Source organism: Brachyistius frenatus, unplaced genomic scaffold (assembly GCF_029030835.1).
Source record: "Brachyistius frenatus isolate BFR_SWC_R1_liver_20210118 unplaced genomic scaffold, ASM2903083v1 Contig_54, whole genome shotgun sequence".
In the NCBI taxonomy this organism is placed as follows: domain Eukaryota; kingdom Metazoa; phylum Chordata; class Actinopteri; family Embiotocidae; genus Brachyistius; species Brachyistius frenatus.
The window spans coordinates 531704-559566 of NW_027210653.1; the positions used below are offsets into that span (position 1 = coordinate 531704).

A 27863-nucleotide genomic window follows, 5' to 3' on the forward strand; every position below is an offset into this window, starting at 1 on the left:
GCTGCTATTTAATTGTATTCTTTCACACACTGGTAGAGCCATTCTTTTGAAGACAATAGCGCCTCTGTAATGAATCCGCTCTGTCAGAAGGGCCGACGCCTTTTCATAATGCATTTACATGTACAGCTTATCTCTGCTTCCAAGGCGGGGACACAGCAAGTGGTCTTTTTGGAGCGCGGACATGAGTGTCTGTCTCGAAAAAGAGGGGGGGGGAGATAAACTCGGCGGAATAACCCGCAGCCATTTCCTTGGATGTCTGGAGATAGGCATCTTGAAAATTGCTCGGCTCCAAAAAAAAAAAAAAAAAGAAGAAAAGAACAATATTTTGTTTAAACTTGATAGTGATTCCAAGCCTTGCCAATATTAGTTTAAATAGCTCTCTCACAGACACACACACACACACACATTGAACCACAGCCTTGCAGCCAGAGTGGAAATTCCAATAAATAATGCATTGTCTGCACTTTTTTTGTTGTTTTATCCTGTGAATGAACTAAATCCACCACTAATGTTTATTGAAATAATACATTTCCATACAGAAAACGGCTGCTATCGAACGACTGTGAAGCAGAAATGCTGCGCAAATTGTGTCAAATATGATTTACATGATGCAACAGCCATGACGGTGGCTAATTAACATGCCAGCCTGAGCACTTGTGCGACTGTGCCACGACTGTGCTCGGTTAAAACCAGGCAACGGGGACTTCTGCCACGGAAGACTGACAACTCGACACACCGCACGTGACAGTTCATGAGACGCTGTGTACGGCTTCGTCTGATCGTCTCCCAAGAGGACAGTTTCTCTCAGTTCTGATCAGTGAGTAACATGTCAATTGCCTGTGAGGCTTTACATTGTCGGGACGCATCAGACACTGTTTCGAGGAGGAATATTACAAAGTCAAAAGAAAAGTTAGAGAGAGCAATGGATCATTAAAACGCGTTGCGAGATCTGCCGCTACAGGACGAATGGGCAGTGATTGGAAAACTTTCTTCTTCTTTTTTCCCCAATCAATGCCCAAAACATAAATCTGTCCAGCTGCCACCAATATTCTCAACAAAATATTTGATTACATCTCCTTTATATAAAGTAAACAAAACAAAAATGCAGCTTAATTTATGATTTAAGTATCTGTGACTGTCAAAAACAGGCCTAATCACCGGGTGCGTGTGCTGTATGCAAATCATCACGCCCACCGCGTCTCTCCAGGTGCCTGTAAGGAGGCTGAAGGGAAGGATTGAAATGTGCAGTAACTTTACAAATCAATTTGTTTGGTGGGTGATGCTTATTCACAGGGGCCTGCCCGTCTAATGATTTACGATTCCCGGGATGAATTTTTCTATTCTTGCCAACAAATGATGCTGCTCCATATCTTCCTGGTGACGCTTGATTTATCTTCCAGCGAGCCCCCCCCCCCCCCCATGAGACTTCCAGCCCGTAGACCCATTTTAGGGTACGCCTCATTCCAGGGGGAATGTGAAAAAGTGAGGATTGGGTCATATTTTTTTTACAAGCACCGTCACATGGATATTGATGTGTCACATATTGAAGAAAAACGATGATTTGATGTGCAAAGTGTGATGATTTCTGACGGGTGTGCGGTTGTGCACACACGCGTATCAGAGCTTGGATTTAAATGATGCCAGTATGATCGCTAGCACCTCCGCAGGCAGGCAAGGGAGTGTGCACGCAAACGCGCAACATGCGTGCACGGACTCAATATACCGCTTCTCCAACATAAAGGGATACGCTGTGAAATATTTCAGTGACAGGCCCCCCGTGATGGTTGACCAAGGTCAGCCTTTGAACCGATCCTGCCGAGATCCTAAGCCCGTGAGCATCTCGGCGAGCGTCCGGTTCTTCGGCCAGACACCCAGCGGTGCCACCGCTGCGCCGGCCTTCAGAGGGATGGGAGGGGGAATGAAAACAGAGAGGCAGAGACGCCGCCGGTTTGACTTCTCGAGGCATCAAGTGCCGTTTGTTACGCACAAAGCGCGACGTCTGCTGCTGGTTCGAGTCAAAGGAGTGCTTCTGGGGAGCTTATGTGGCTGCATGCACGGCCCAGCGACAACAAAAAAAAGGTGCTAATCCTTTCTCTGGACCCGTTATTCAATCTCTGTTTTGGAAAATTGGAAGAAATTCTGAGGTTTGACTAAACAAAACGTTAAAAAAAAAAATAAAAAAAAAAATACATCAAAACTCAAATAGAGTAACGATCCATTTGCTGTATTTATAATCTACGCACAAATCAATAAGCACACTGTATCTCTGAACCACCCCGTCTTTCTCTCACTTTCCCAAGCGCGTGCACGCACAGACATACACACTTTTACACACACACACACACACTTTTACACACACACACACACACACACACACACACACACACACACACACACACACACACACACACACACACACACACACACACACACACACACCAAGGCCTGCCTTTAAGCACAGATTTTTCCTTTCCAGTGACTGTCACCATGGTAACTTCCAATGTCCGACTTGGGCCAGTATGTGCTTCCAGCGCTTTCTTTCTTCAAAGCCCTTTTTCAAAGCCTAAAAAACGCATTGCTTCACTAACGGTCACTTACAGTGTTTCTAGCTTCTAGGAGGGCGTTTAGCTGCTAATTACCTCCTACGACAATGGGATAGAAAGGCGCCTCTAATAACAAACCACTCTATCTATACGAGCCGTGAGGTTTACTGTAAACAAACCTCTCCGTGCAACCGCATGTCTCGTAATCCTTAAAGGAAAAGAGGTGTGAAAGAGACCGAGTGTGACCTTGCAGGATTGTAACCAGCCATTCAGAGCGGCATGCTTACTGTACACGCTCACGTCAACCTCTTCCTGCATTCAAAATGGCCACCTTTGTTGCAATGAAGAAGAGTGTCTTGGCAGAGCCGCCCGAGCGACAATCAAATATTCCTGTGTTGACCGATCGATGAGAGCCCCCCCCCCCCCCGACCTTCCTCATTCACATCTCAATAATGAAAGACGAGCAGGGGTTATGAGTAACCTCGGTGCTCGATACAGGAGGGGTCAGGCATCAATAGCTCGGCAAGGGTCCAGGGCTGCATTGGCATGCGGGAAATCACCACGGGTCTTAAGGATTTTGCCTGAAGGATGCATGGTTGGGATTAAAAGCTTGGGCTTGACTGAACTCTCTCGTCTCCTCTGTGTCAATAAGCCCCAGGTACCGTCAGTCACGATGTACAACTTTAGTCTGAGTAGAAAGTGACATGCACGTGGGTCAGTGAAAGATGTACCAATCATATTGGTTATTGATATTCTTTCATGACTGATTATTCCGTCCATTTTGTTATTCAATTCGTCACAACTGTTTTGTCTTTAACTGGGATTTTTTTTTTTTTTTTTTTTTTTTTTTTACATTTGTGCACACTGGCATCATTAAAACTAAGACGACTAACCTATTAGCGGTTCCTTTTTGGATGGTATCCATGAAATTACAGATAGTTATTACTGAATGACAGAAAAGAGAAAATGTTGATAATTCTCAGGAAAGTTCTGGAGTTTTATGAATTGTCTCATTGACTCATTTCTACCCAGATTTTCTGTTTTTTTTCTGATGGACATTGAAGATAATGATTTCCTAGCCAAGTCTGAGTCACATCTAATCTACAAGTGTACGTGTCATGTCTCAGTGTTCAGATTTGACTGAGATGTGACTCAAGTCGTGACCTCCCATCTCTTCTGTACTCTCCCGGGGAGGCACATTTTATGATTTAAAAATCTTTGGTCTATAAAATGCAAACGGGATCACAAAAAAAAGCCCATTGAAGGTTTCTAGTGATATACAAGTGTTTTTTTTTTTTCTTTAAAAAACCCCGAAAGGTATTAAATTTATCTCTAAGAGAAGCGAGTCTTTATATTTGAGAAGCCCATTTGCTTAAAAAAAAAATAGTAATAACAGTAATTCCTATGGATGAACTAACCTATTAATCAACTCAGTTTTTAAGCACAATAGTTAATTTTCTGTTCTTTTTTGCGCAGAGACTTTACAGGCTCTTTATTTTAATAACACCTTCCTCTGTAGCTTTAATTCACTCGGTGTGACTGGGTCAGATTTATGCAGAGCTTGCGTTTCACAGTCCAGGAGTTCAAGCAAGGCGAATAAGGAGGGAACAATAAGTACTGAGAGTGATATAGTTCTGGCCCTTTCTTGTAGTGGAAGAGGTGACAAGGCATTCCTTGTATTTCACCCCGCTGCACCCCTGTCCCACTGAATTTGTCAAGGGAAGCCAAGATATTTAGCTGTCTTTTAACTTCTCTTCCATACCAACAGGTCTCTTGAGATACCGCCAGAGGAGGAGGGAGGGTGGGGGAGTCTCATTCTGGTGGAAAACAAAGTCTAGAGTGTGTCATCCTGTCTGTTTGTTTCTGCTCGGTTTGTTTCCCAACTCCGGTATGTATTTGGTGTCAACGTCTGTTTATGGCGGAAGATTTATTGCAAAGCACTTTGAGAAAAGAAAAAAAAAAGAAAGAAAGAAAGACAGTTTGTTGGATCCCCACTTTGTCGTGCTGTTGTACGGAACATAAAATGTGTTTTCCTCACCTAATTCCATCACTTTCTGGTATCTATTATGACCCGAGGCCTGTCTCACAAAGCAGGATTAGTGGGGAGGAAAGCTAACTTTGGGCTTAACCTTCCCTGCTTGTCACGAAGACGTCTCAAGTTCAAACCGTGCTCTGTTGCCATGGTTTTCAATGCCACAGCGTAAACCTCCCTTGGTACCGCTTTTGTCCAGGCCCATTGACGAATGCGTCCAAAAAGACCAGCTCTTCAGTGATCGATTGAGAGGAAAATGGGACCACCATTTCTACAGACCCAGCAGACATAAAAATACAGCATTCATATGGAAGGACAGGAGCTCAGCATGACATGTTTACAAGTAGTTTGAAGGTAAATGATGATAATTCATCAGATTAGAACAACAGTAATTGCAGAACAATCATTGTTCCACTCTGCCTACAAAACAGGGTGTCCTTCCAAAAAACTATACCGACTTTTTATCCGTAACAAATCTAATTTCTAAGTTAGTATTAATAGCTGCTAAATTATTCCGCAGTATTCCTGACAGTGATTGGTGCAATGCATTTAAAACCTGTCACGACAGTTATGACATACAGGGAGTGACCTGAATAGAAAATGTTTCAAGGGCAGCAATTATAAAAGAATACTAAAATATGCAAAGCATTCCTTTTAGACTCTTATTCACAATAACAGCACTAACAATGATGATATCAGCAGTTCAAATGTCCTGTATTTACTCATAAATCATACTTTTTAAATTGCTTTGGTTTCATACGAAAGAAGCTATGCTATTGGTGAACAATGTTTTCTACCATCTTTTATTGCTTGTAGTCTAGTTGTGTGCCTGTATTCTATGTATTTCCCAGCTGGAATCAACATATTTTATTAAATATACTGACAGCAGACAACTGGCTGCTTGGAAAACTCTCCCCTCTTTCATAGGAAACTAGCATCAAAAGGAAGACCTCAGATGTACAAACAAAAGGAGCAGCTGACCGGTACTCTCTTGAAATTGCTCAATACATGCCAGAATAGGATGAGGTAGTAGGGCCAGGTCAAAGGTGGACAAAACAACAAGCTTAATGCTAATCAGAACTTTTTATGTTTGTATTTAAATGAACCGTATGTAAGAATGGTACCTATAATAAATTTGTTTTATTGGCCGTGTTAGACACAAGTCTCGGTGAAATGGAAGTGTGACTCCGCCCCATGAAAATCCAGTCTTTAGTCACGGTATTCGCCAGCGATTTTTTTTTTTTTTTTGCCGGTCCGAATGATCTAGTCTTTCCCATGGTTACCCTGAACCAATGCCAAGTAGCATGGGTAAAGTCGATATGAAGCTAGCGACCTATTGAAACCAGCCGTTAACCAAAATTCTCTTCTTCTCCGGGTTTGAACGTAGCTGAAAACATTTGGGATAGTGTTACCTTTAAATACACAAACAGTGGCCAATAGTAGCAGCCCGGAAGACACCTTTGTAAAACCTTGAAAGATCCCTGACGAGACAAATTCAAATTCTGAACCCGTAATGAATCAAACGCCAACAAACATCCGAGCTGCGAGTGAAGAGGCTTATAAGCAACGGTATCAGGGTGCGGTGGACGTATAGTAAATCCCATCAACTTTTCAAGGTGACATGTGAAACCTGATTGTGTGGTGACACTATCAGCGGGGGAAGAGGAGAAAAAAGGTGGCAATTCAGATGAAGGATCTCTGCTGCTTCCCTCGCTGTCCGTCTCCAACGAAGAAAACACTCCCTCCCAGAATACAGCCACAGACCTTTACCTCAAATGACATCCAATAATTCTAATTTGAATAATCAAATACAACGAAATCAAAAGAGAGAATTAAATGAAAAGAATTCTGTGTGCTCAAGTCTCTCTCGAAAATGAGTTCTTAATCTCAGTGGGAATTACCTGGTCAAATAACGACTGAATCCAGAAGAGCGTTGCTGCACCACTGCACAGACACATACATTACCACTGCCAGGTACCTAAGAGGAGGCTCACAACCTCCACCACAGCCATACATCTTCCACCCTCTGCAACCCGCATCGCAATGAACATGTACATGAGAAAATTAGGTCCATGTCAGCACTCCCAAAAGGCTCCCTCCTGCTTTAATATGCAGCACTTTTGAATATGTTCCGAGCAAATGGGGAGCGGGCAGGGCTATACGTTGCACTCATTTGAAGCGTAGCGTCACTCTGTGGCAGCTATAAGCACTTTCCTTAAAATCACACCACAGTAAGGAGCGAGCACAGCCCGCTGGCTGAGCAGGCCATTGATGGAATTAAGGCTCATGAATAAGAATGCAGCATGGAGCTCTCCCACTGTGTAATATTGACATGCTCCCTGGTCAGAAAATAACCCGGCATAATTAGCTTTCACAAGTAAGTACAGGGCCAGTAGAAGAGGCCACTCCAGACACAGACAAAACCCTCCACGGGAACATGTGCGTGTGCCGCTGAAAATGAGTCGACTGAGGTGAAGCGACGGATCTTCAGTTTACTGCACAATTGATCTGCCTGGGTACTGAATTTAAATGATGTGTTTTTCAAAAGTAGAAAGTAATGAGACTTGAAAAAGTAAATGATTATATCAGTAATTGACATCAAGATCACGTGATTTAATGAAAAGCTCCAAAACATCCGCTGAAATGACCTTTTGGTGAAATTGTTTTATCAACTCATTTTGGCTTTTTTTTTAAGGCTAGGAATGAGCTTTGAACCTCATCATTTAAGTCAATGTGGATGGGCTGTTCTAGAAGTCCAATGTAAAAATAAAAAATATAAATCTGCATTTGTGTGAATGTGTCGAAAGGAGTTTTTTTTTTTTTTACAATCCACAGTTCATTTTACAGTTAAGTGACCTCTAGTGGTTGTATAAATAACAACAATCTAGTGTCCTGGAAAAGTGAGGATAGGAAGGACAGGACGTTCAGATGATGATGAGGAGTCGGGTAGGATGGATGGTTCAATATAATAGCATACTTAAGTGCAGCAGACTGGTGTTTTTACAGTTTCCAACCACTCGTTGAGAGTTTTTTAAAACCGCATTTACTGTTGCCATGACGTCAAAGGTTGCACAACTTCAAACAAGTAGTAACGTTAACGCAAAATGCAGTTAAAGTCATCATTTGAACCGAAACCATTATCCTTCCTTAACCTTAATCAAGTGGTGCCTAAACCTTACCAGGAGGGTAGGAATAAAGGACCTTGATGGTTGTATGGGTTGGGGGACTTGTTGCAATTGAGCAAACTTTAAAATGGACCTTGAGCAGAGATGCAATAAAGCATGCTTTTGGAACTCCTTCTATTGCCATGAAATTGAAAGGAATTTCACAAAACTAAAAATAAATAAAAAATAAATGAATAAATAAAAAGTTGAGCCTTACAATTACAAAACCTCAAAACATGCCCACAGACCAGATAGGACAGACAAATGAGGCTCGATATCCAAGGTCACTGTCAACAAAGCCTGATGATATTTTTGAAATGTATCAACAGAAATAAATACACAGGAAAAATAAAATCACAATAAGAAGCAGATTTATCTCAAAAAAATGTCACAAATGTTCAGATTCCACATCAAATCAAAATCAAGGTAAAATCCTCTCATCCAGGCCTCTGTGGTAACACCCATGTCTTTTTAAAAGTCACAAAACATCAATAAGACTTACAATCAGTATGTGAAAGGTCGGAAACATTACGCAGTGCCAATAAATGAGGACATCATCGTCGTAAAATGGCTAATTAGTCTGAGACTAAAGTAATATGATTAACAGTGATGATCAGAATAATCTAAATCATGTCAGTCACTTAAGGGCCGAGGAATGTCAAATTAGATCCATCTATTGTTGAAACTCAAGTCATGCACCTCCCTCAAGATAGGAAGCCGCTGCGGAGATTTCTATATGGAGTGATGGAAATGTATAGAGTGCAAGTGGTAAAAACTCTGATGTGAATATTCAGCAGCCTGGGCGAGATCAAAGAGAATTATGTAACTGCGCTATGAAACATTGATCACCAGAGAGTGTCATCAGTTTTCCAGCTAAAACATTGATACACTGTTTTAGTTTCCCATTTAATGTGAACCATACAGGTGGATCCAGCAATCAGAGATCAAACACAGGGATAACTGCACCATTTCTATACTGATTAGGATCTAAAGTTGGTAAAGTCATGATTCAATGCAAAAATTCTAACCCATATCTGCCAAATTTTGCCGAGTGCCCATTTCATTCCCACTATTTGTGTTTAGAAAAAACAAAAAAAACTTTTTTTTTTTTTTTTTTTTTTTACTATACTTTGAGGAGATTGTAAATCTGCAGTGTCACAGACATCTTAAACACAATTCGAGATGGATCATCTCACCGAAATGGAATGGAGGAAGTAGATGAGAGAGGATGAATGAGACCATGTTGAGGTGTTAACACTGTGCAGCCATCAGAGTTATGCAGTAAACAAGGTGAAATCGTTCCTTGTCTCGCTGCCTTGAATTCGTCTCGCCAAGGTTAGAGGGCATGAATATAGATCCCGATTTTTCTCCTGCCCTCGCAACTGGAGAATTTGGGATCGCAGTCATTCATGCCCACCCTAAGCCCATTAGAAAAAACACAGTGATACGACGGAGACACAAAGAAAAAGAGAAAACATTCAAGTGAAAAAAGACGAGCTGAAGCACTGAAGAGAGGAGTGCTAAGGACGGGAAAAAGGGATTCAGAGTCAAGCAGTAATTGAGAGGACAGAGAAAGAGACAGAGAGACGGCAAGATAGCGGGATTAAGGTAGGTAGAGAGGGCCTTGTAATGCTGGGCTGAGCAACGACTGGAGGCTTTCCCAGCCGAGCAGTTTGAGCCATCTATCATTTCAGATGGACTGCACTACCTCGCCGCTGCCTCAGTCATTTTCGAGGCAATGTTCGAGGCCAGCTAAGCCATCTGACAAACATTAACACAGAACACACATGACAAAAGCTAGGGAATCAAGAGTTGTAACAGCAGTGGAGCAAAGCTAGAGAAGCTGAGGCCCTCTCATTGTGGGACCAAAGTAAAGCTAATCCTTGAAAACACAACAATCACCAGAAGCTTCAAAAAAAAAAAAAAAAAAAAAAAAAAGCACTTCTTGGAAAACATCGTTTATCAAAGTTTTTAAATGCCATGAGATGTTGAAGGTCGCTGCATGCAAAAACAAGATCAAATTGATATTTTAACAGAAGAAATGCTAGATTGACATGGTCATACTGAACCCGGATGGGATTGCAGGGGATTGGTTAAATGGCATTTAAATGTCAATGACATTAAAGGAATGCCCACACCTGAGATAAACACCTGTTCAGCAAAGCCCAGCAGAGTTCGACCTCTTGAAGCCAGCTCCAGTGATGCACATTTACCAGTCACTTCGACCACTAACGCGAGTTTAATCCATGCTTATGGCTGGCCTTAAAAATTTGTACTCGTACCCAGCTCAAAAATGTGACCCAACCCAACCACAACCACCGGCACCGGATCACGTGCAGGAACGGGGGTTTTCTGAAGCCAGTTGTTATTGCCATTAATGCACCAACGGGCCGGATGAAGTGGAACGCACAAACGAGGGGTGTGGTGATTAATCATGATCTCCCTGGCCAGTCACATTACTGGCCTCATACATTTTAAACAGCTGTCAAAGCCAGTGTGTGAAAATAATCTCATTGTCCTCGAGGTTCAGGGTGTCGACGTGTGAATACATACTGGAACACCGAAGGCAGGTAATGTGCCTTTGTGTTTGAAGAGATACTGAAAGTTTTATGTGGCGACACAATAATTCCCTGTTGCCTCTGTAGTAAAATGAAATGAATTATGTATTACATTATTTTGATGTTTGCCTTTGTTTCACTTAAGTGATTAATAAGGTTGAATTCAATTAGATATGCTCACTTTTATATGCGACAGTAACGCCACTGCTGCCAAAAGACTCGAGCAGTTTGTTTAAGCTGTTTATGTGATTGCATAAACTGACAATTCCCCAACATAATCCTGTTTACGCGACTATCCGAAGTGGGTTGTTTATTTTTTTCTTAAAAGATAAATTGTCTGCTCACCCTATCAAATCTAATCAAAACTATTACAATCATAATACTGCCGCATAACATTATCCTGCAATTTGCATATTTTTTGGCATGACTATGAATGAAAGACTAGTTTTGCCAGACTAGTTGAAAGGAAGACGACGACTCACGCAGCTGATGCCCCGCACAACCATCGGTTTTTGGATGAAGATATAGACAGGCAAGACTGTTGGGAACAAACAGTCCTGAAATCATTGCGTGATGTGAACAAAGAAGAGAGAACATTGAAACTGACTTATGAGTTTGTTTTCCAAAGTGTGCTGTATGTCCAATAGAGTCCCTTTGGAAGTCTCCACCTCCTCAACCTGATGGTTTGTAATGTTTAAACTGGGAGAAGTTCGCATAGACACACAGAGAGGTTGTGTGGTTCTTCTTTAGCGGCCTTGTGTTGGTTGTTTGTGAATAAATCCATCACTACAACAAGGATCTACAGCCACGAAGTGAGACGATTTTAAAATACAAAAGATTTTAAAATCCATCCCTCTGACTTCAGATGGTTGTACATCTTGAATTCCAACCGTTTACAAGCAATCATTGTCCTAATTTTCTTTTACAAGACTCGCATAAAAGTAGTGGCTAATTTAAGTGTTTATTGACAAACTGCAGCAGTATTCAGTAATCAAGGCCTATTTTCCCCCCACTACTGAATCCCATTGCACTTTTCTACCACCATTTAGACATTTTAGCTGATAGTTGGCGTAAAATCGGTTGAACAATTGACTCAGTTTGGTTTACAGTCTCTCAGCTGACAACTTCTTCCGATCCGATCCAGTGTACGAAATCCCGACAACTGCAGACGTTAAACTGAAGAAATGCCATCAGAGGAAAGTTGTTTTTTGATGGTAAAGCGATAAACTGAGGGGATGAAAGAAGAAAGAAGCAGCTCTGGAATTCATTCCGAAGATGAACCATGAATCAGCATCAAAGGATGTTATTTTTTTTTTTTTTTTTTTTATCTTTGGGGAGAGATGATGAATATCCAGCAAAGTTATTAAAGGTCAGTGAAAGCTGCATGCCCTCTCTATGTTGGAGGGAAACTAAATGGATCAAGCGCTGCAAGGCAAAAAGAAAAGAGACGGAGCGGTAGATATCATATGTATACGTTGGCTACTCCCGACTGCCAATTAAGAAAGAAAGGAGAACCAGAAGAACGAGGATGAAAAGACTGTGGCGGGCAGAGAAGAGCAAATATCAGCTAGAGGGAAGCAAAAAGCCTCGTCGGCTCCCTGCAGTCTGATTAACCACCTGCTCCTGCCTGAATTAGCCCTTTCTTTACTGTTTGGACTCATCCAAATGAAAGTCACTCCCCTACTTGACAAATGGACTGAGGCCTCCTACTTCCATTTCTCAAACATATTATAAAACCCCGTGTTTGAAGAGACACCATTGTGACAGCTACCAGTCTTAAACTGCAAGTATCCTGATAGTAATATAAAGAGGATAAAAAAAAAAAATCATTTCTGAAAACTTCCAAACTTCTGGATTCTCTAGCAAAGCTCAGTTTGTAAGGATATAATAAAGTCTATGGGGCATTCAGCTTAGAATCCATAAATGGACACCGTTCCGGTAGATTCAAACCACTGGCTTGGTCGGTGTCAATCCGCTCCTGTTTTATTTCCATCTCCGGAGAGGTACCGATCCGCTCCGTATGGGGAGACGTTCTTAAACATTTCCCACCGGCCAAGACGGGCTGCGGTCTCCGTACTAATCACCAGAGTGTCTTGTATGGCCACGTTTGGGAGACCCGGACTCGACAGGCTGCCACCTTGAAATTTACAGTGACTAATTGGCCGAAATTGAATGTGGCAGGTTCTTATCAAAGACAATTGGAGAAGGGTTGGAGGCAGGCAGAGCTGAGAAATGAGACAGGATAATGAATATCAGGTGATGTCATGCATTGCAGGAAAAGAATACAACGGGGAGGAAATAAACCTCTTCCAGTTAAAAACTTTATGACGGGGGGGGGGTTATGCAAGGGCAGGAGGCAAACAGGCACAGATGGAAAGGCGGTTTAAATTCCTACAGTAATCCAAAGAACTTCTGAATGTGGTTATTGCTTTGCATGTTCGCTTCATAACAAGAGGGAATATTTATCTTCTCCTTTCTGTCAGAGCTTTCATTAATACCCTTTTGCATATTAACACTGGGTGCAAAAACTCCCACCACACTCTATTTGTTCACACTGGTACAACAGGCAGTTGTCCCCTGCTGTGCTCATCGGTCATGTTTTTGTTTCGGTAATTGTCAGGTACGCAACACATAATTGTATCATGGAAAAACAGCCTCCAACCAAGAGTAAGCAAGACAAGCCAATGACTCCGACATGAGTACATGAAGGCTGGTAGAAAAAGCTCATAATGAAAAGCTCATAGAAACTCTGCAAAGTGATTCGTGTAAAATATGCCCCTCATATGACCGAATATATCCTATTAAATGTACAAATATACATTGCTACTGTTTTGGAGGGCCAGTGGGGCTCAAAACCCTGAAAGTAGCAGCAGTAGTGGGTCAATCTATATGAAAAAGTATGACAGAGCACTGTTTATTAAAAAAAACTGCCTAATTCAACCATTAACATAAAGCAGAACCTGTATGTGGGAATTCACACACAGCTCAAGGTCAAGCTCCAGAACTACCAGATCTTTCATTTCCCATAATGGAATTTGACAAAATCTTTCATCAAAATGTTCTGTCCACTCCTTTCCAAACCCCACACTCCCACTTCATCCTGCAGGCTGTTGAAAATGCTATCCCCGGTCCAAGCTGAGATAATGATGATCACATCATTTGGGTTTTTTTTTTTTTTTCTTTCTAAAGTTTCCTCCAGAGATACCGAAGACGACGCCGAGAGCACTTTTAAAATCTCTGATGTAACCTTATCCCTTTTCCTTTTTCTTTTGATTGAAAAATACCAAAAAGAAATCTAATGCATGTTGGCACACTATTGATCATTTTTTTGTTGTTGTTGTTGAACCCCCGTGATTTACTGTCTGAACACAAAGTTTTGTACGAGCCACATTTGATGCACTTGATGCTCAAACAAAGACAAGGGATAAGAGTGTGAAGCAGATAGCCACACTCCAGTACACGCCAAGCCACCCTCAGACCTGAGGGCGGGTGAGGACAGGTAAGACTGTGCCTGTTTTTTTTTTGTTTTTAAGCTACTTAGAATTACAGATGCCAAGTCTCTGTTTTGTATATAGTGATTCCAGTTCGCTGGAATCTCTAATCTTTGTTTACTCCACGGAGAATACTGTGCTGCGCTCAAATCAGATTTTAAGCAAAGTCACTTCCCCGGAAACTTTAAAACCCCTACGCAAGATAAATCATCAGTGTGTGTCTGAACTTCCTGTCTGTGCCTACGATTTTTGGGGAAATTGGGGGAAATGCCTGGACCTCAGAGCGCGTGTTTTCTTCCCCTAAAACCTACGCTCATAATATCCTGCTTGAGATGAGGGGATTTAAATGAAGATGGGGGGAGGGGGCGGGGGAATAAAAGCAAAGGGGATTCTTTAGTTAATCCTACTTTCCTGCTCAAGCAAATATCTCATCAAATCCTTCAACTCTGAAATAAGGTCAAAAGCCAAGGATAATGAGAACGGGCACGTATGCGAAAGATCATCGTCAAAGAGGAAAGGATCCTCCCATCTGCTCTCCGCTCCTTATCCCCCTCAATCACTCTTGTCCCTCCGTCGACACATGTTTCCAACAGGAGGGAAATCGCAATCCAAAGTAAGTGCGATGAAGTAAATAATGGCCCGGGAGCATTTGTTTTCCACATAAACGTCATTAACAGGAAGGTTGTCAAATGTCAGCTGTCATGTGGCCAGCAGGTTCAAATCACAGGTTGCCTTCATTTATTTTTATCGTCCTCGTGAGACTCATCAAGCTGCGATATCTATTAACCTTCATCGGTCGTGTCGCGCGCGTAAACACAAAACGATAGGAGACAAAAAAAAAAAAAAAAAAAAATGTTTTGTTCTTCTTTGGTCTTTGAAACAACAAGTGTAATGAAACAGAGGCGCGAAGAGTCCCAGGGAGACTGAGGAAAAGAAATACAAAAATTAAAAAAAAGGACAGTGTGGACAGACAGGGACAAGAACGTGTGTGTGTGTGTGTGTGTGTGTGTGTGTGTGTGTGTGTGTGTGTGTGTGTGTGTGTGTGTGTGTGTGTGTGTGTGTGTGTGTGTGTGTGTGTGTGAGTGTGAGTGAGCTGGAAGGCAGAGAGTTGCTCCATCCTGACCTGCTTTTCTCCTTCAGGGGTCATGCACAAGCCTGCCACAATGCTATCAGCTGTCCCTTAAGGTGCCTGCTGAGGTCTACCGAGATATAAGGTGATATATAGCTTTGATATAGCCTGTAATTACTGGCCGTGAAGGCCACACCGCCATGGGGAAAGGAAAAAGGGGAACACACAAAATAAAAGAAAAAGAAAAAGAAATAAAAAATAAAAAATAAATAAAAAAAAAAAGGAGAAGGAGGAGGAGGAGGACAGAGACACTGGGGCTCTGATGAGAAAAGGGTCAGTGTTGTTTGATAGCACAAGTGTCTGGTCTCTCCAGCAATTTCCCACAGTGGGAAGTGACACTAAATCCATACACGTGTTGGAGAGAGGCAGATTCAACGCATGTCGGCTCCAAAGACGTTAAAGAAAGATCCCACAAGGGAATGGCAATGATTGCAAAAGTCACAGGCTGTACACACTCTATGCAAATGGCGTCAAATTGTTCCAAATGAATCCTCGGCGGCATCAGCATCACCAGCCTCCATCTAGCTTGCACTACCTCCAGGTGACGCGTCCCCGCGGAGGCCGTCGGTTCTGCACAGCCACCGTGTTTCAAAGCACAAAAGAGAGGAATAGCTAATGAAAGAGAGCCATTCATTTCGCCCTGTCACAGCATGGCGCAAGGGCAACCCGCATTTCAAGATGCATTACAGCACTCGCAAGCGCAGTGACGCGCTATCACTCAGACGCGGGGCGCTATTAACGCTCGCTTAAAAGGCTGTAATGGAACCGAGCACCTCACCGAAGTAGCCCTCCATATACCTTTATAAGTGGGCTAATTTGGAGCAGGTAGAGTTTGGGTTTGACAGCTGAATATCAATGTGGCGTTCTCGAGCGACCGGCGGAGCGGCGGGACCGAGCTGCCTAAAACGTGTACTGAAAGCTCGCGCGAGCCGGTGACACGGCTGTGCATTTACCGGTGATGGATGCGAGCCCGGCGCACAGACTGAGCCGGCAGGAGCGTGGCTCATCTTCAGACGCCGCGTGAATGCAAACTACCGCGCTCGCCAGTCGCCGTGACTTAACTGGCGCCAGGAAGAGAGGCAGGTGGTACACAGGCCAGTGGGAAAAGAAAAGGGTACAGAGTCCCACAAGTGGGAAACAGCATCGGCGCATTCACAGGCCTGCCAATGCTCCGATTATTACACCTGTTATTAAATCTGGGTTTCTTTGTTAAATTAAGACCGAAATTGCATGGAACGGTCCGATTAGGTAAGTCACCTATCTTTAAATGGAGAAATGAAATTCTTAAGTGGGGCAGCTCGTGACGCTCCCGTTTCACTTGAGGCACGAGGAGTTTCCTGATGAGGGAGAGGGGCTCGATCCGCACGCGCGCACGAGAGCGCCTCTCTGGTAAGGTTCAGAATTGCAAGTGTCAGTTAACCCTTTAAATGCTGGCACAACGAACGCGGGTCGCGCACGCTTTGTTTTTAACGGCTTTACTTTGTGCCGTGACGTCTTCAGCTGAGCTCCTGTCGAGGAGAAATCACAAGAATCTCGCGACATTTTGAAAACCTGTTTGAATTTGCATTCATTATTGCGATCACACCATTGCCGTTTCCCGAAGCGACCGAAAAGTTTTTTTTTGTTTTTTTTTATATATTTAATACTTGTTTCAAAACATGCTTTAGGGGCTGATTTTACTGTTATTTCTTCATCGTATTGAAGGACAGTTTACGTCAAGCCATCTTCACGCTTGATTTAGTCTCTTTTCCATGTCAACACCCTCCGTACTGAAAAAAAACTGCTTGTAATTAATATGTCCCATAGAACTGGGACACAGCTTATGATTCCCTCGCGGCGGGTGGTCGCTCATGGCTGGAACAAAGTCAAGACGACTCGGCACACCTCGTGGTTGATCTTGTCATCGCCCTGCTGCGAGAGTGTTGATCCCTGCTGTTCCTGAGGGCCCCAGCTACAACTTGAGCGAGAGTACCATTCATAACCATCGGCATTTATATCTGCAAGATGATTTACAGATTTCATCATTCCAGCCGGCTGAGATTTCTACAGAGTCTGTCAGTACTTGAGATGGAGAATGTGGTTTTGGGCGCTGATCATTTACTGTGCTGATGCTATCAGCCTACTGCTGTTGGCATACATGTCGGGCGATATGGGGGAAAAAAAACAACGTATTTTTCAACTGTCAAGCACAATATTTAATACAAATATCTTGGTCATGGTTCTTAAAAAAAAAAATTTAATCACGATTGTTTACCGATGTAATAGATGTAAATGTATATTTTTTTTTATAGCTGATGAGTTGTGTGGTTTTTTTTTACAAATTCATCATTACAAAGAACAACAACAACAAACCCCGTCAATAAATCCAGGCATTTTCTGTCTCGCTCTTGTTCCTGCAGTCTACAACACATCACTCCACACATTAGCCTAGAAATCAAACAGCTCATAGACTTCACAATTATTGTTGAAATCAGGTTATTGGAAGCCATGTAAATGCTTTAATGACACTATTACATTGTTTGGATTGTTTCCAGTGACTGGGTTATGGTACGCATGTAAACATACCGAATGACGACGAGAAGGGAGAAAGGAAACCGGAAAGTATGAGATCAAGGAGCTAAAATGTGAAGAGAGAAAGAGAGCGTTTGTGTCACCGCAGATAAAGCAGACAAGGCGGTGAGGGAAAAAAAATGATAATCTAATAAAAAAATAAATAAAAAGAAAATGTTTGTTGTCATTTAAAAAAAAAAGCAAAAGCAACACTGCAGATGAACTAAGACATGTATCGACACTGTTTTGCATCTCATCGTTTCCCATTAACACATTACCCCTGCTAAAATCACGACTAGTCTAAAAAAACAAATGTATCCATGCCCTGACTTTAGCCCATGCCTAATCAGACGAACACTAAATTGATTGTTTCTGTTCGGTTCTCATCTTCTTTTGAACCCTGACGAGCTTAGGTGCCTAGCAACGGCTCTGACAGCTCCACAATGAAATGGCCGGGGGTGGCGTTCGTTTGTTGCGCTAACCTCCGCATGTTAATGGCTGGCCGTGTCGCTCCAGCTACAAATATCATCGGATCCTCTCACCCGAGCCCTCCCTCCCTCCCTCCCTCCCCACCCACGCTGTTCATCCACTTAGCAACTTCTTCTCCCAAGAGCGCTCTGGCTCTGAATCGGGTTGCAGCCGACTTTAAGCGTCGTCGATGCTTCTTAATGTTAGTTTTGTGTTCTTGACAGTAGCGGGACCCACTGATTCATCCCCGCAGGGATTTTCAATCTGCGTGGGCGGCTGGGAGAACAAGGGATCTACAGGGTGCATCAATTATCACACAACATGTTTTAAACGACCTCTTTTTCTTTTTTTTTTTACCATCAGCTGCTTTGCACGAGGCTCATTATCTGAACTCTACGGCACCAAATTAGAAGGCAAAGAACAATTGTTTGATAAAGCCCAAAAGTCCATTAGTATTCTCAAAAGGGCCGTGTCCAATGTGGAACTTAAGCTTTGGAAATAAAAATTTTAAAAAAGAGCTGGACATATGTTCAGCTTTGGAAATAAAGTGAGGTAGACAAAGTCAATGCCGAGAAGCAATTTAGATAAAGTCCATCCCTTCTGAGTGCTCAAGGGTGTTTTGACCTCAAAGGCAAGAGTAACCATGCTTAGAAAGATCTCAGATAGAAGTTCTCATTCTTCTCTAAGTGCTGCAATAAGTCAACAAAACCGCTCGGGTGGACTGTATGTACATTCACTCCACACAAGCCTTCAGCTCTACGTTTCCTGAATTCAGACTACTTGGTTAAAACCCCTCCAAAAACTTGTGTATATATTACCTTAATGTTGGCAATCAATTACACAGCAAAAGCCACAGCACAGTAAGACTACACTCCGTCCGGCCTGACAAATAGGTCTCCATGTCTTGGTTTCTGCACAGCAGGGTCATAACTCTGAAAACAAGGCTCGCGTCTGGCAGCAAAGCTCGTCAAGCCCAATTTTATTTTGACAAATAACTGATAATGTATTCATATTATTTCTAATGACCATTGATTCGTGTCAGGACAAATTTATGGCTGGTACAGATCAGCGTCCAGGTATGATGAGGTTTACGTTTGAAATTATTTTAAGGCGCACTGGCCCAATTACTCCATAACAGCGTTATGTTACTACACTGTATACGAACCCTGATGAGGGCTTTAGCATTCATTTTCCAAAAACCACCAGTGACTTTGGAAAATTGGTATTTGGTTTCCTACTTTGAACAAACCTCGAAGGGCCGGTCCAAGATCAACATGTAATCTATCTAAATGCCTTTTTTTTTTTTTTTTTTTTTTGTCCAACATTTTAATATTTTAGTAAGTAACACAAATAAAACAAGCCCTTAAGAAAACACGTCTCATTATGAAGTGCATTTAATTCCATTTCAGCAGACCTCAGGTGTGCATTACATTCTCTCATTAACTGAAGATTTACTGATTATGTTTTTTGAGACTTCTTATTTCAAAGAAACACAGCCACTCCAGTCAACTACTTAGCAGGATCAACCCATTTTTTTTACCCGCGAGTGTGCGTGTACATATTCATACATGCAAATATTCTCGTTCCAATATTCTCATTAGAAACCCAAACGACTTGTTAGTATTATCATTTGTGGTTATCATCAATACAAATATTAAGTGTTTAAGACATGATGCTTTTTTTTAAATTCTCCTCTCCCTTTGTGTGAGCATATATAAATTGTGATGCAATGCAGTTATAATGTATTTGCCCCCCCCCACCCCCCCACCAAAAACAAACACTGAGGAAAACGCAGGTGTAAGCGTCCTTACCTTTGAGACATGATCTTGTACGCGTCTGGCAGGTAACACCGCGTGTTCTCCATCTGCGCCGGGTCTGCGTCGCAGATCTTGTCGTCGGTGCGGCCGTAGTTGGCGCTCTCGATCATGATGACGTCGGTGCCCGGGCAGCGCAGCTCGATGGGGTAGCTCTCGCACGACAGCTCCCTCCTCACCACCGCCATGGGGATGGGCGCTCGACTGAAGGCTGCAAAAGAGGACACCGTTCAAACGCGCGAGCGTGAGCATTGGCGTTAAAAGCAACGTCGCCCCGGAGTTGGTCGAGACCTGAGTGTAAAAACGGCCTGTGTGTCCCTGCGGGGAAATACGGAGATGGGAGGACTCGCAATCGAAAAGGTCTGACACCGAGACACGCGAGGAGAGTTTGTCCACCCTTGTCTGGAGAGTGTGGGCGAGTGGGACGCTGCTCGTTTGGAGCGGGAGGGACGAGCAACACCGCGGGGGCCCTCGAGAGGCCAGGAGTTGTGGAAAGAAGAGGGTGCGAGAATGACGCGGATCAAACATAAGGAAATAGACACGGTGTTTGCTTTTGGCTGTGAGGAAATAAACATTAATTACATGGGCATTCAACTGAGAAATTAGAGACAGACAGAGACGCAGAGACAAAGAAACCGCATCAGAGTGTGTCTCGAGTAAATTGTTACCATTTCCCCGCGGACTGGAATCTATTCATCTTGAGAGCCGCTGCGTTATTTGTATTTCGAGGTGATACAACGCCCTCCCTCCCCCCTCCAGCGGGGCAGGACGGTCAGGAGGCGCTCGTCGCCCCGAGCCGAAGCCGAGAGTCAGTTTGGTCAAAAAAAAAAACAAAAAAAGTGTGCTGTTTAGTGCCGAGCCAAAATGGCCGGGAGGGCCGGCGGGACGGAGCGGCGGTTGTCCGGAGGTTTGCCGTTTTTTTCCCCTTTCCTTTGACACAGGGGGCACGCACGCCTCGGGACGTCTGTGGAGGCTCACACCGGTGCGGGGAGGACAGACGGAAAGAGGAAGTACGCGAAGACGAAGAGGACGCGACGCAACCTGAAATATCGAGACGCGCCGTTACCGCGTATCTGCGAACTTGTTCCAGAAGTCCTGTTTGTTCTTTTACACTGAACAATAGAGACCAACGTTGTGACTCAGAATCATAATTATTTGACATATTCATTGAGGCCTTACAGCATAAAAGCTCAAATTGACCTTGGACAATGCCATCTCACCGCGATGCCAATTCAGGAGCCGTTCTGGGGCTTTTCTGTCGCATCCCGTGGCGGTCGCCGGCAGATTGAGTTTGCTCCGTCGCCATGGAATTAAAGTATTCTAACTATTAAGATTTAAAAATGGAAAATCTGAACATCTTCAGTTCCGAGGTCACGCAGCAGAAAGCTCCAGAAACGCTACCGAACGGGACCCTCTTCGGGGCCAAAACTAAAACGTGAATTCCCATTTTTGCTGCTTCCAAAATGCAATTTTATCCCATCGAACGACGAGTTGTTTCTCATGCGAGCCACGTCTCATGAAAGCCTGAGCCGGTGTCATTTGCTGATGAAGCTCACGGGAATGTGGTCGAAAGCTCCAAAAAAATTGGCCCACATAAAACATAAAGGTCTAAAAAAACAAAAACACATTTATGGGATCTGTCGTCTTATTCCTTCTGAATGTTTTGGGGGGTGTGAAGTGGCGAGTACTTAAGTAATAGAGTGCTCACGTTTAATTACATATCTTTAAAACTGCTGGGCGCGACGGCGTCAACCGGGAGTCCTCGCGCAAATCCTGGACCGACCGACTGGACGACCGCTGAGATCGAGGCTCTGCCGAGGGGGGGCGGGAGGAGGGGGGGGGGGCGCCATCTGCTGCAGAGCTCTTTGTTCTTGTCGTCGCCGGGGATATTGCAGCTTTATATTTAGGACGGCCGCAGAACGAATCGGAGACCTATCGGACCCCTTCGCCGACGGCACCGCCTGACGGATAACAATTTAAACGTCAAAAGTGCCACCAAAAAAACAACAACAACAACAACAACGCGTATCCTGTTGACTACACGGGCGCGGACGGTTTTTAAGCTTTTAAAAGTCACCCGGGTGCCACTTTTCTTTTTCATTTTTCACTCAAAGCAAACAGAGAAAACACAAAAGACGCGCGACGCAACGAGGTGAGCCACAAACAAGAAGCCACTCATTATCGTGTCGTTTTGTTTCGGCTCATAAATCACTCAGATCCAAACACGGCGACGCGCGCGCCCGCCATTGAAACGCCGCGGCCCAGAATAATCACATTCAAGGCGGTGATGAAAGCCATCAATTATCTCCCTCTTAATGGGGAGATTTATTCCACCTCCCAAAAAGCGCGGATCACGCGCAGCCGAAACTTCGTCGAAGCCGACGGCAACGGGGGGGGGGGGGGGGGGGGGGGGCGACGACGTCGGCGGACTCTCGGGCGAGCGCGCTCGGATGGATGGCAAACAGACGAACCGACGTCGATTGAAAAAGAGAAAATTGTTTGACTCGATTCCTGCTTTTACGTGCGGATTCATTTGATCTCTGCGATTCGCCGCGAAACCCGAGAATAATTCCGCCGAAACCTCGACGGGCCGTGGAGGCGACGGGCTCGGCCGGCGCCGGCGTTCCCGAAAAGCAGCGTTAAAAAATGCACCGAGAGCGGAGCGGACGCGACGCCGTCGACGCGGGCGCCGGCACATCCCCCCCCCCACCCCCCGATGCGAGGGAGTAAAAGGCGCGTGTCTCTTTTTGTCCGCTCGCAGATCCTCCCTGGATAATTACCTTTCGACGAGTGCGCTGCTGAATATGGAGGAGGAGGAGGAGGAGGAGGAGGAGGAGGAGAAGAAGCGGCGGTTTGGGGTCGAGCAAAGTCGAAACGGTCGCGCGGCGGAAACCCGCGTCACTTTCACGCCCGTCGACCGGCGCTTTATAAACCGCGCACGCTCGCCGGTGACGTAACTCACAAGTGAATATTTCAGAAAAACGCAATTACTCGCCAAAAAGTAAGTTGCGAGTAAGTCGGGGAGAAACTCAGCTGTTCAAAAATCTCATTGCCGGGTCGCTGACACGGAGCCCGGGACTCCATTTACCTAACCCGTGTCGCCGGGCCACCGAAGTGCAGACGGAGAAGAGTCCCGCTGACATTTAAAAGTCATCACCGGCGACAAAACCAGAGGCCTTCGGGGGGGGGGGGGACCTTGTTTGTCGTTTCGTCTCCCCAAGAAAACACGTCGGGGTGGAAAGCGTTCGAGGTCGACCGCCGTTTACGGTGAACCCCCGACGAAAAGACCAAATCGGATAAACACGCGTTTGGGGGGGGCGAGAGGGGGGTTGAGGGGGGGGGGGGGACGAGTGACGGCTCCTAACAAGAGGAACACGGTTTCAGATCACTTTCAGGCTCCGGCTGAAGCTCGCGGGCGGCTGATCATTTCCCCGGCGAAACGCTGCTCTCTGCAATTAAGGCGAGTCTTGGCAGAGCGCCAAATATGTTCCCGGTAAAGGAGGCAAACAAAAATGATATTGACGCCGTCAACGTCGGAGGACGCAATATTGTTTTTGTTTTGTTTTTTTATTCTCGAGGCCGACTTTCCTGAGCAGCGAAAAGTGCTCAAAGTGAAAAGTGAAAACTTTGTGTGTGTGTGGGTGTGGGATGGGGTGAGGTGGGGGTGGGGGGTGGAGGGAGTGGGTGGAGGGGGGGGCTGCATCGAAATGAACTCTTTGAATTAACGGAAGATAGATGGAAAAGAGAGGAGGGGACGGCGAGGGAGCCGATCCAACAGATCAAATGTCTCATCTTCCACTGAGAATCGCCGGACGGGACCAGCCCACGGAGCCAGCCCACGGGACCAGCCCACGGGACCAGCCCACGGAGCCAGCCAAGCATTTAAGAGAGCAGCGCGTCCAAAACAAACAAAAAAAAACACCAGCCGCGCTGGTAAGTTCGCGAGCGATCGCGACAAACGTCTCGAATCCACCCGACGGGCTTTCGACGCTTCGACCCGACGACGCCGCGGGGCACGGTCGGCGTGACCCGTCGGGACGAGGGGACCCCGGGTATCCGTGGGCAACGCGGCGAAGCGAGCGAGCGAGCGGGGACCGTTTGTTTTGTCCCCCCCCCCCACCCTCCCTCGCGTTCGCCGGCAGGCTTTCGGGTTCCTGCTGTAACGGCGTATCGACGCAGCTGAAGTTTAATAACTGTGAAAGATAATAAATGGGTCACCGGATGGAGGGGAATCTGCAGAGCGCAGCAACTTCTCCTCCCCCCCGCCCCCCACCCCTCCTCGATACACTTTCAGCAGACGGGAGACCTCGTGTCCCGATACGAGCGCGCCCTGCCGTCGCTCTGTAAAGGCTCGATTCGCACGCTCAGGAAACCCCCCCCCCCGAGGGGGGGGTGAGGGGGGGGGGTCTTTCCATCCAGAAGGCACTCCTGTTTAATTAATCACCACTTCAATTCATTAAGCGCACAGCCACGTCGAGAAAAAAAATTAAAAAAAAAAAATTAGGAAACGGGAAAGGGAGCCTTCGACTGAGGGGGTCCCGCGTCGGAGAACACGTCGGTGCGCAAGTTACAACGTGAAGGTCCTTGGGTCAAATCCACCCGGAGAAATAACCCGAGGCAACCTTTGTCGTTTGAAATTCATCAGACGAAGATCCAGCTTTTGCGTCGTTTCCAAAATAAATGCAACTTTTATTTGCCGACACCTTACGACGAAGGGGAGGTGAATTCACCACGGTTAAGGCCTTCGCAAGCACTCAGTAACTGGTGGTGGCACGGATGGGTACCTCGAGTCAGCGCGGACAACCTTAATAAAAGACGATTCAACCATTAGATAACTGTTAGTTAACTGTTAGTTCATGTTTATTAAGGCCTTAACTAAGGTTTAATTAAAATACCCGTTTTGTAAAGTGTTGCCCTTTTTTTTCTCTCTCTCTTTTCTTAAATTCAAGCACTAATCCGAAGCACATTTCCCGGTTCTCTTTCATTCGTGTCAAAACGCAGCAGAGATGTGCGTCTCCAGCTTTCCATCAGCTGAGTGCCATTTTGTGAAACGGTCCGAGCCGGAGGTGAGTTTGTGTGGAGCGGGGCGGGGGGGCGGCTGCTGTGGCAGCGGCCCGTGACAGCGGGCCGGGCTTTGTTCGGGCTCCCCGTCATGTCTGACATCGTTTTGCTATTTCCTCTCCTTTCACTGCCCCCCCCCCCCCCGCCCTCCTCCTCGGATCCCACCCAGGTGTACCGGCATCACTCAAGGGAACATCTCAGCCAAGACTAATGCACCTTGGCCTCCACCTACTGTACGGCGCCTCCCAGGCTAAAATGAACACAATCCCTGTCACACAAGCACATAGGAGATACACACCGACACACACACACACACGCACGCACACACACACGCGCGCACACACACACACACACACACACACACACACACACACACACAGAGAGAGAGAGCTCCCAGAGCAGGCGTGACTCAACATGGCCCGATGGTAACACATGCCCCGATAGTAATTGAGGTCAAAGAAAATAAACAACAGGCTGATTTTGGTCTTCTGTGAGGGAGGGGGGGGGGAGAGAGGTATTTTTCTTCCTCTTCTTTTACTACACATCATCAGATAGAATTGCCTGGCAGCACACCGGGGGCCGGAGCTCAGCTAAGTTTAGCCATCGTGAACCGAGACAGACCGAAGTGCAACCTTGCTCATGTTAACCTCTCTGGGAAAAGAGGTTCAGACAAGGGGGGAAAAAAAAACAAAAAAAAAAACAACAACAAAAACTAGCGCAATATGAAAAAATAAAAAACAAAAAACAAAAAAAACAAGCACACACATTTAAAATATCCTGCGAGAGATATTTTGGTGTTGGCAGACTGATGTCATTTTGAGAACATTTGATACCAAGAGACTGTTATGTAGGATGAGAGAAGTATTCTTAAACGCCTACTTATACCAACCCTCAACTGTAGGATCCTCAATTTAAGAACAGCCTTTCCTGCGACATTAATATTGGTGGGCTTTTTTTTTTTTTTTTTTGCTACGTCTAAATTTGCTGCCGATATAAACTGAAGGGGCTATAACTCAGAGCGACATCCAAATTGAAGTGACCACTTCGTCTTCCACTTCTCTACACGGTTTTGTATCTTTGAGCAATTTCAAAACATCTGCCCAAACGTGGCAACGTTTTGGAAGAAACAGCATTATTGACTCAAATCAAAGTAGTGAGAGCTACCCAATTTTGCACAATGCAGTTGGGTTACACGATACGCATTTTATAAGTTAGTGGCGTGATTTGTGTGTAAAATGTTCATTTTGATGTCAGAAATAAAAGTGTAACATAGCAGGAATAAATTTTTAAAAAAGTACTTTAAACCTTATGTAGAGTACTTGCATGAATGTAATACGTTTTGTCCTGGATTGACATTAGTATTTGTTGCGTTAAATGGATTGTGATCGACCGGTATGTAAAATTGTCTGTAAAACACGGTCAAGATCAATCAACTCATGTTAAATAAAAGCATGTGTGAGAGCTCGCCTCTTATAAAAAAAATAAAAAAAAAAAAAAGCTGGCGGTGTGTATTCACAACCACTGACATGAAAGGTTTTGCTTCGTTGTGTATCGCAATTTTGTTTTCTGTAATAGAACGTTAAACACAATGATATCAGCGTACACACACACACTGATGTTAAGTCTACTTGTATATCTCTTGCTTAACGTTCAGAAGCACCATTCATTTGAACACTTCAGCGCCCTTCATTCATTGCCATGGTAACCCGCGGTACTGTAGCGGCCTCTCACATAAAATACGGCACAAACCCATGACAGAATACTTCAAAAAATGTGTTCTCTTGTAATGAATAGGAAACCGGGCGATATCACTGTCTGAATGGATCCCGGGGGACTCTGCTTATTATAGCTGTATTAATAGTGCAATGCTGAGAGCAAATGGAGCCAAACCCCCCCCGCACTACCACACTGGCTACCAGGTAAGCACCACGCCAGCTGTCACAGCAAAATACATAATAACTTTCAGCTTTTGGGAAAATGTGATGTTCGTGTCTGTTGATTAGAGTGATATTAAAAAAAAAAAAAAGCACTTAATCTGAGTTGATACCAGTCAGTAAACTGAACACCGCATCCATTGTACGTGGAATAACCGGGAATTTGATCAAGGATGATTAAAAGAAAGAATAATTTTTTTCAACTTGAAACCAACAGAAATATTAAACATATTTTACATAAAACACCATTTGGGTTGTTGCTTAAATCTCAAGGTGAGATTCCCTTTTATGTTTGTTATGAAGGCAGCATGAAAAATGTGTCTTTGTTTGGAATTTGCGGTGGTAGGAGACAAGTATGAGCATTTTTTTCAATTTCTTGCCATTTGAGGACAACCCCCCCCCCCCCCTCCTTCAAAATAGGAAATTGAAGCTCGCTCTCACTCCGTCTCTGTGTGAACTTGTTTGCATTCTATTTTATCAAAAGTATCCTCACACAAGGACCCGGCTCTCTGAATCACATCGCTGTGATTTGTTTTCCTGTAGCGGAGCACGTTCGCAAAATAAACCCAAGCCAATTCTCCCCCTCATTCTCCTGCGAGTGCAATTTTTTTTTTTTTACTGCAGTGTAATATCCGAGGGCAAAAAGCATGAATTAATACCAATTAAAGCTCGGTGCTGTAATGTTTACTTACATAATGAAGAACAAGAAATTATTTAAATGACAAAATTAAAATGTAATTTCATGCATATGCATCTATTGTGTTTTTAGGTGAACAAAGGCATTTCTTCACGTCGTCCCATTATTTGTGCCGGTGGAATCCCTTTCGTAACACAAAGCCGCGGCCCACGATGCGATTTCCAGTCCGGTGCAGGCCAAAGTCTCCCCCTCGTTTTGTATTTGCAGATATTCAAGATAATTTCACACGGCCGGTGGATGACAGAAGTGGTTTGAGCTGCATGGAGGCATGTTAAATCCCTGAAACGTATATTCTAAAAGGTACTTGAGGGCGTGCAGATAAGATGAAGTGGGGAAGCGGTTGAGGGTGGGTGGGTGGGGGTGTGTGTGTGTGGGGCGGGGGGGTTTGCCCTATATACTGTACGAATCAAAAGGGTTGGGTG

At 44.5% G+C, this 27863-nt stretch overlaps 1 protein-coding gene across 9 annotated transcripts in view; it reads right to left on the reverse strand.

Annotated features, from left to right (window-relative positions):
- LOC138624706 (adhesion G protein-coupled receptor L3-like) overlaps positions 1-27863 on the reverse strand; it is a 153052-nt gene that overhangs the window by 114232 nt on the left and 10957 nt on the right. For all 9 annotated transcript variants that reach the window (XM_069705098.1, XM_069705091.1, XM_069705095.1 and 6 more), the window contains exon 2: positions 19747-19960. In XM_069705098.1, coding sequence (XP_069561199.1) covers positions 19747-19960 — 214 coding nt within the window. The remainder of the gene's footprint in view (positions 1-19746; positions 19961-27863) is intronic.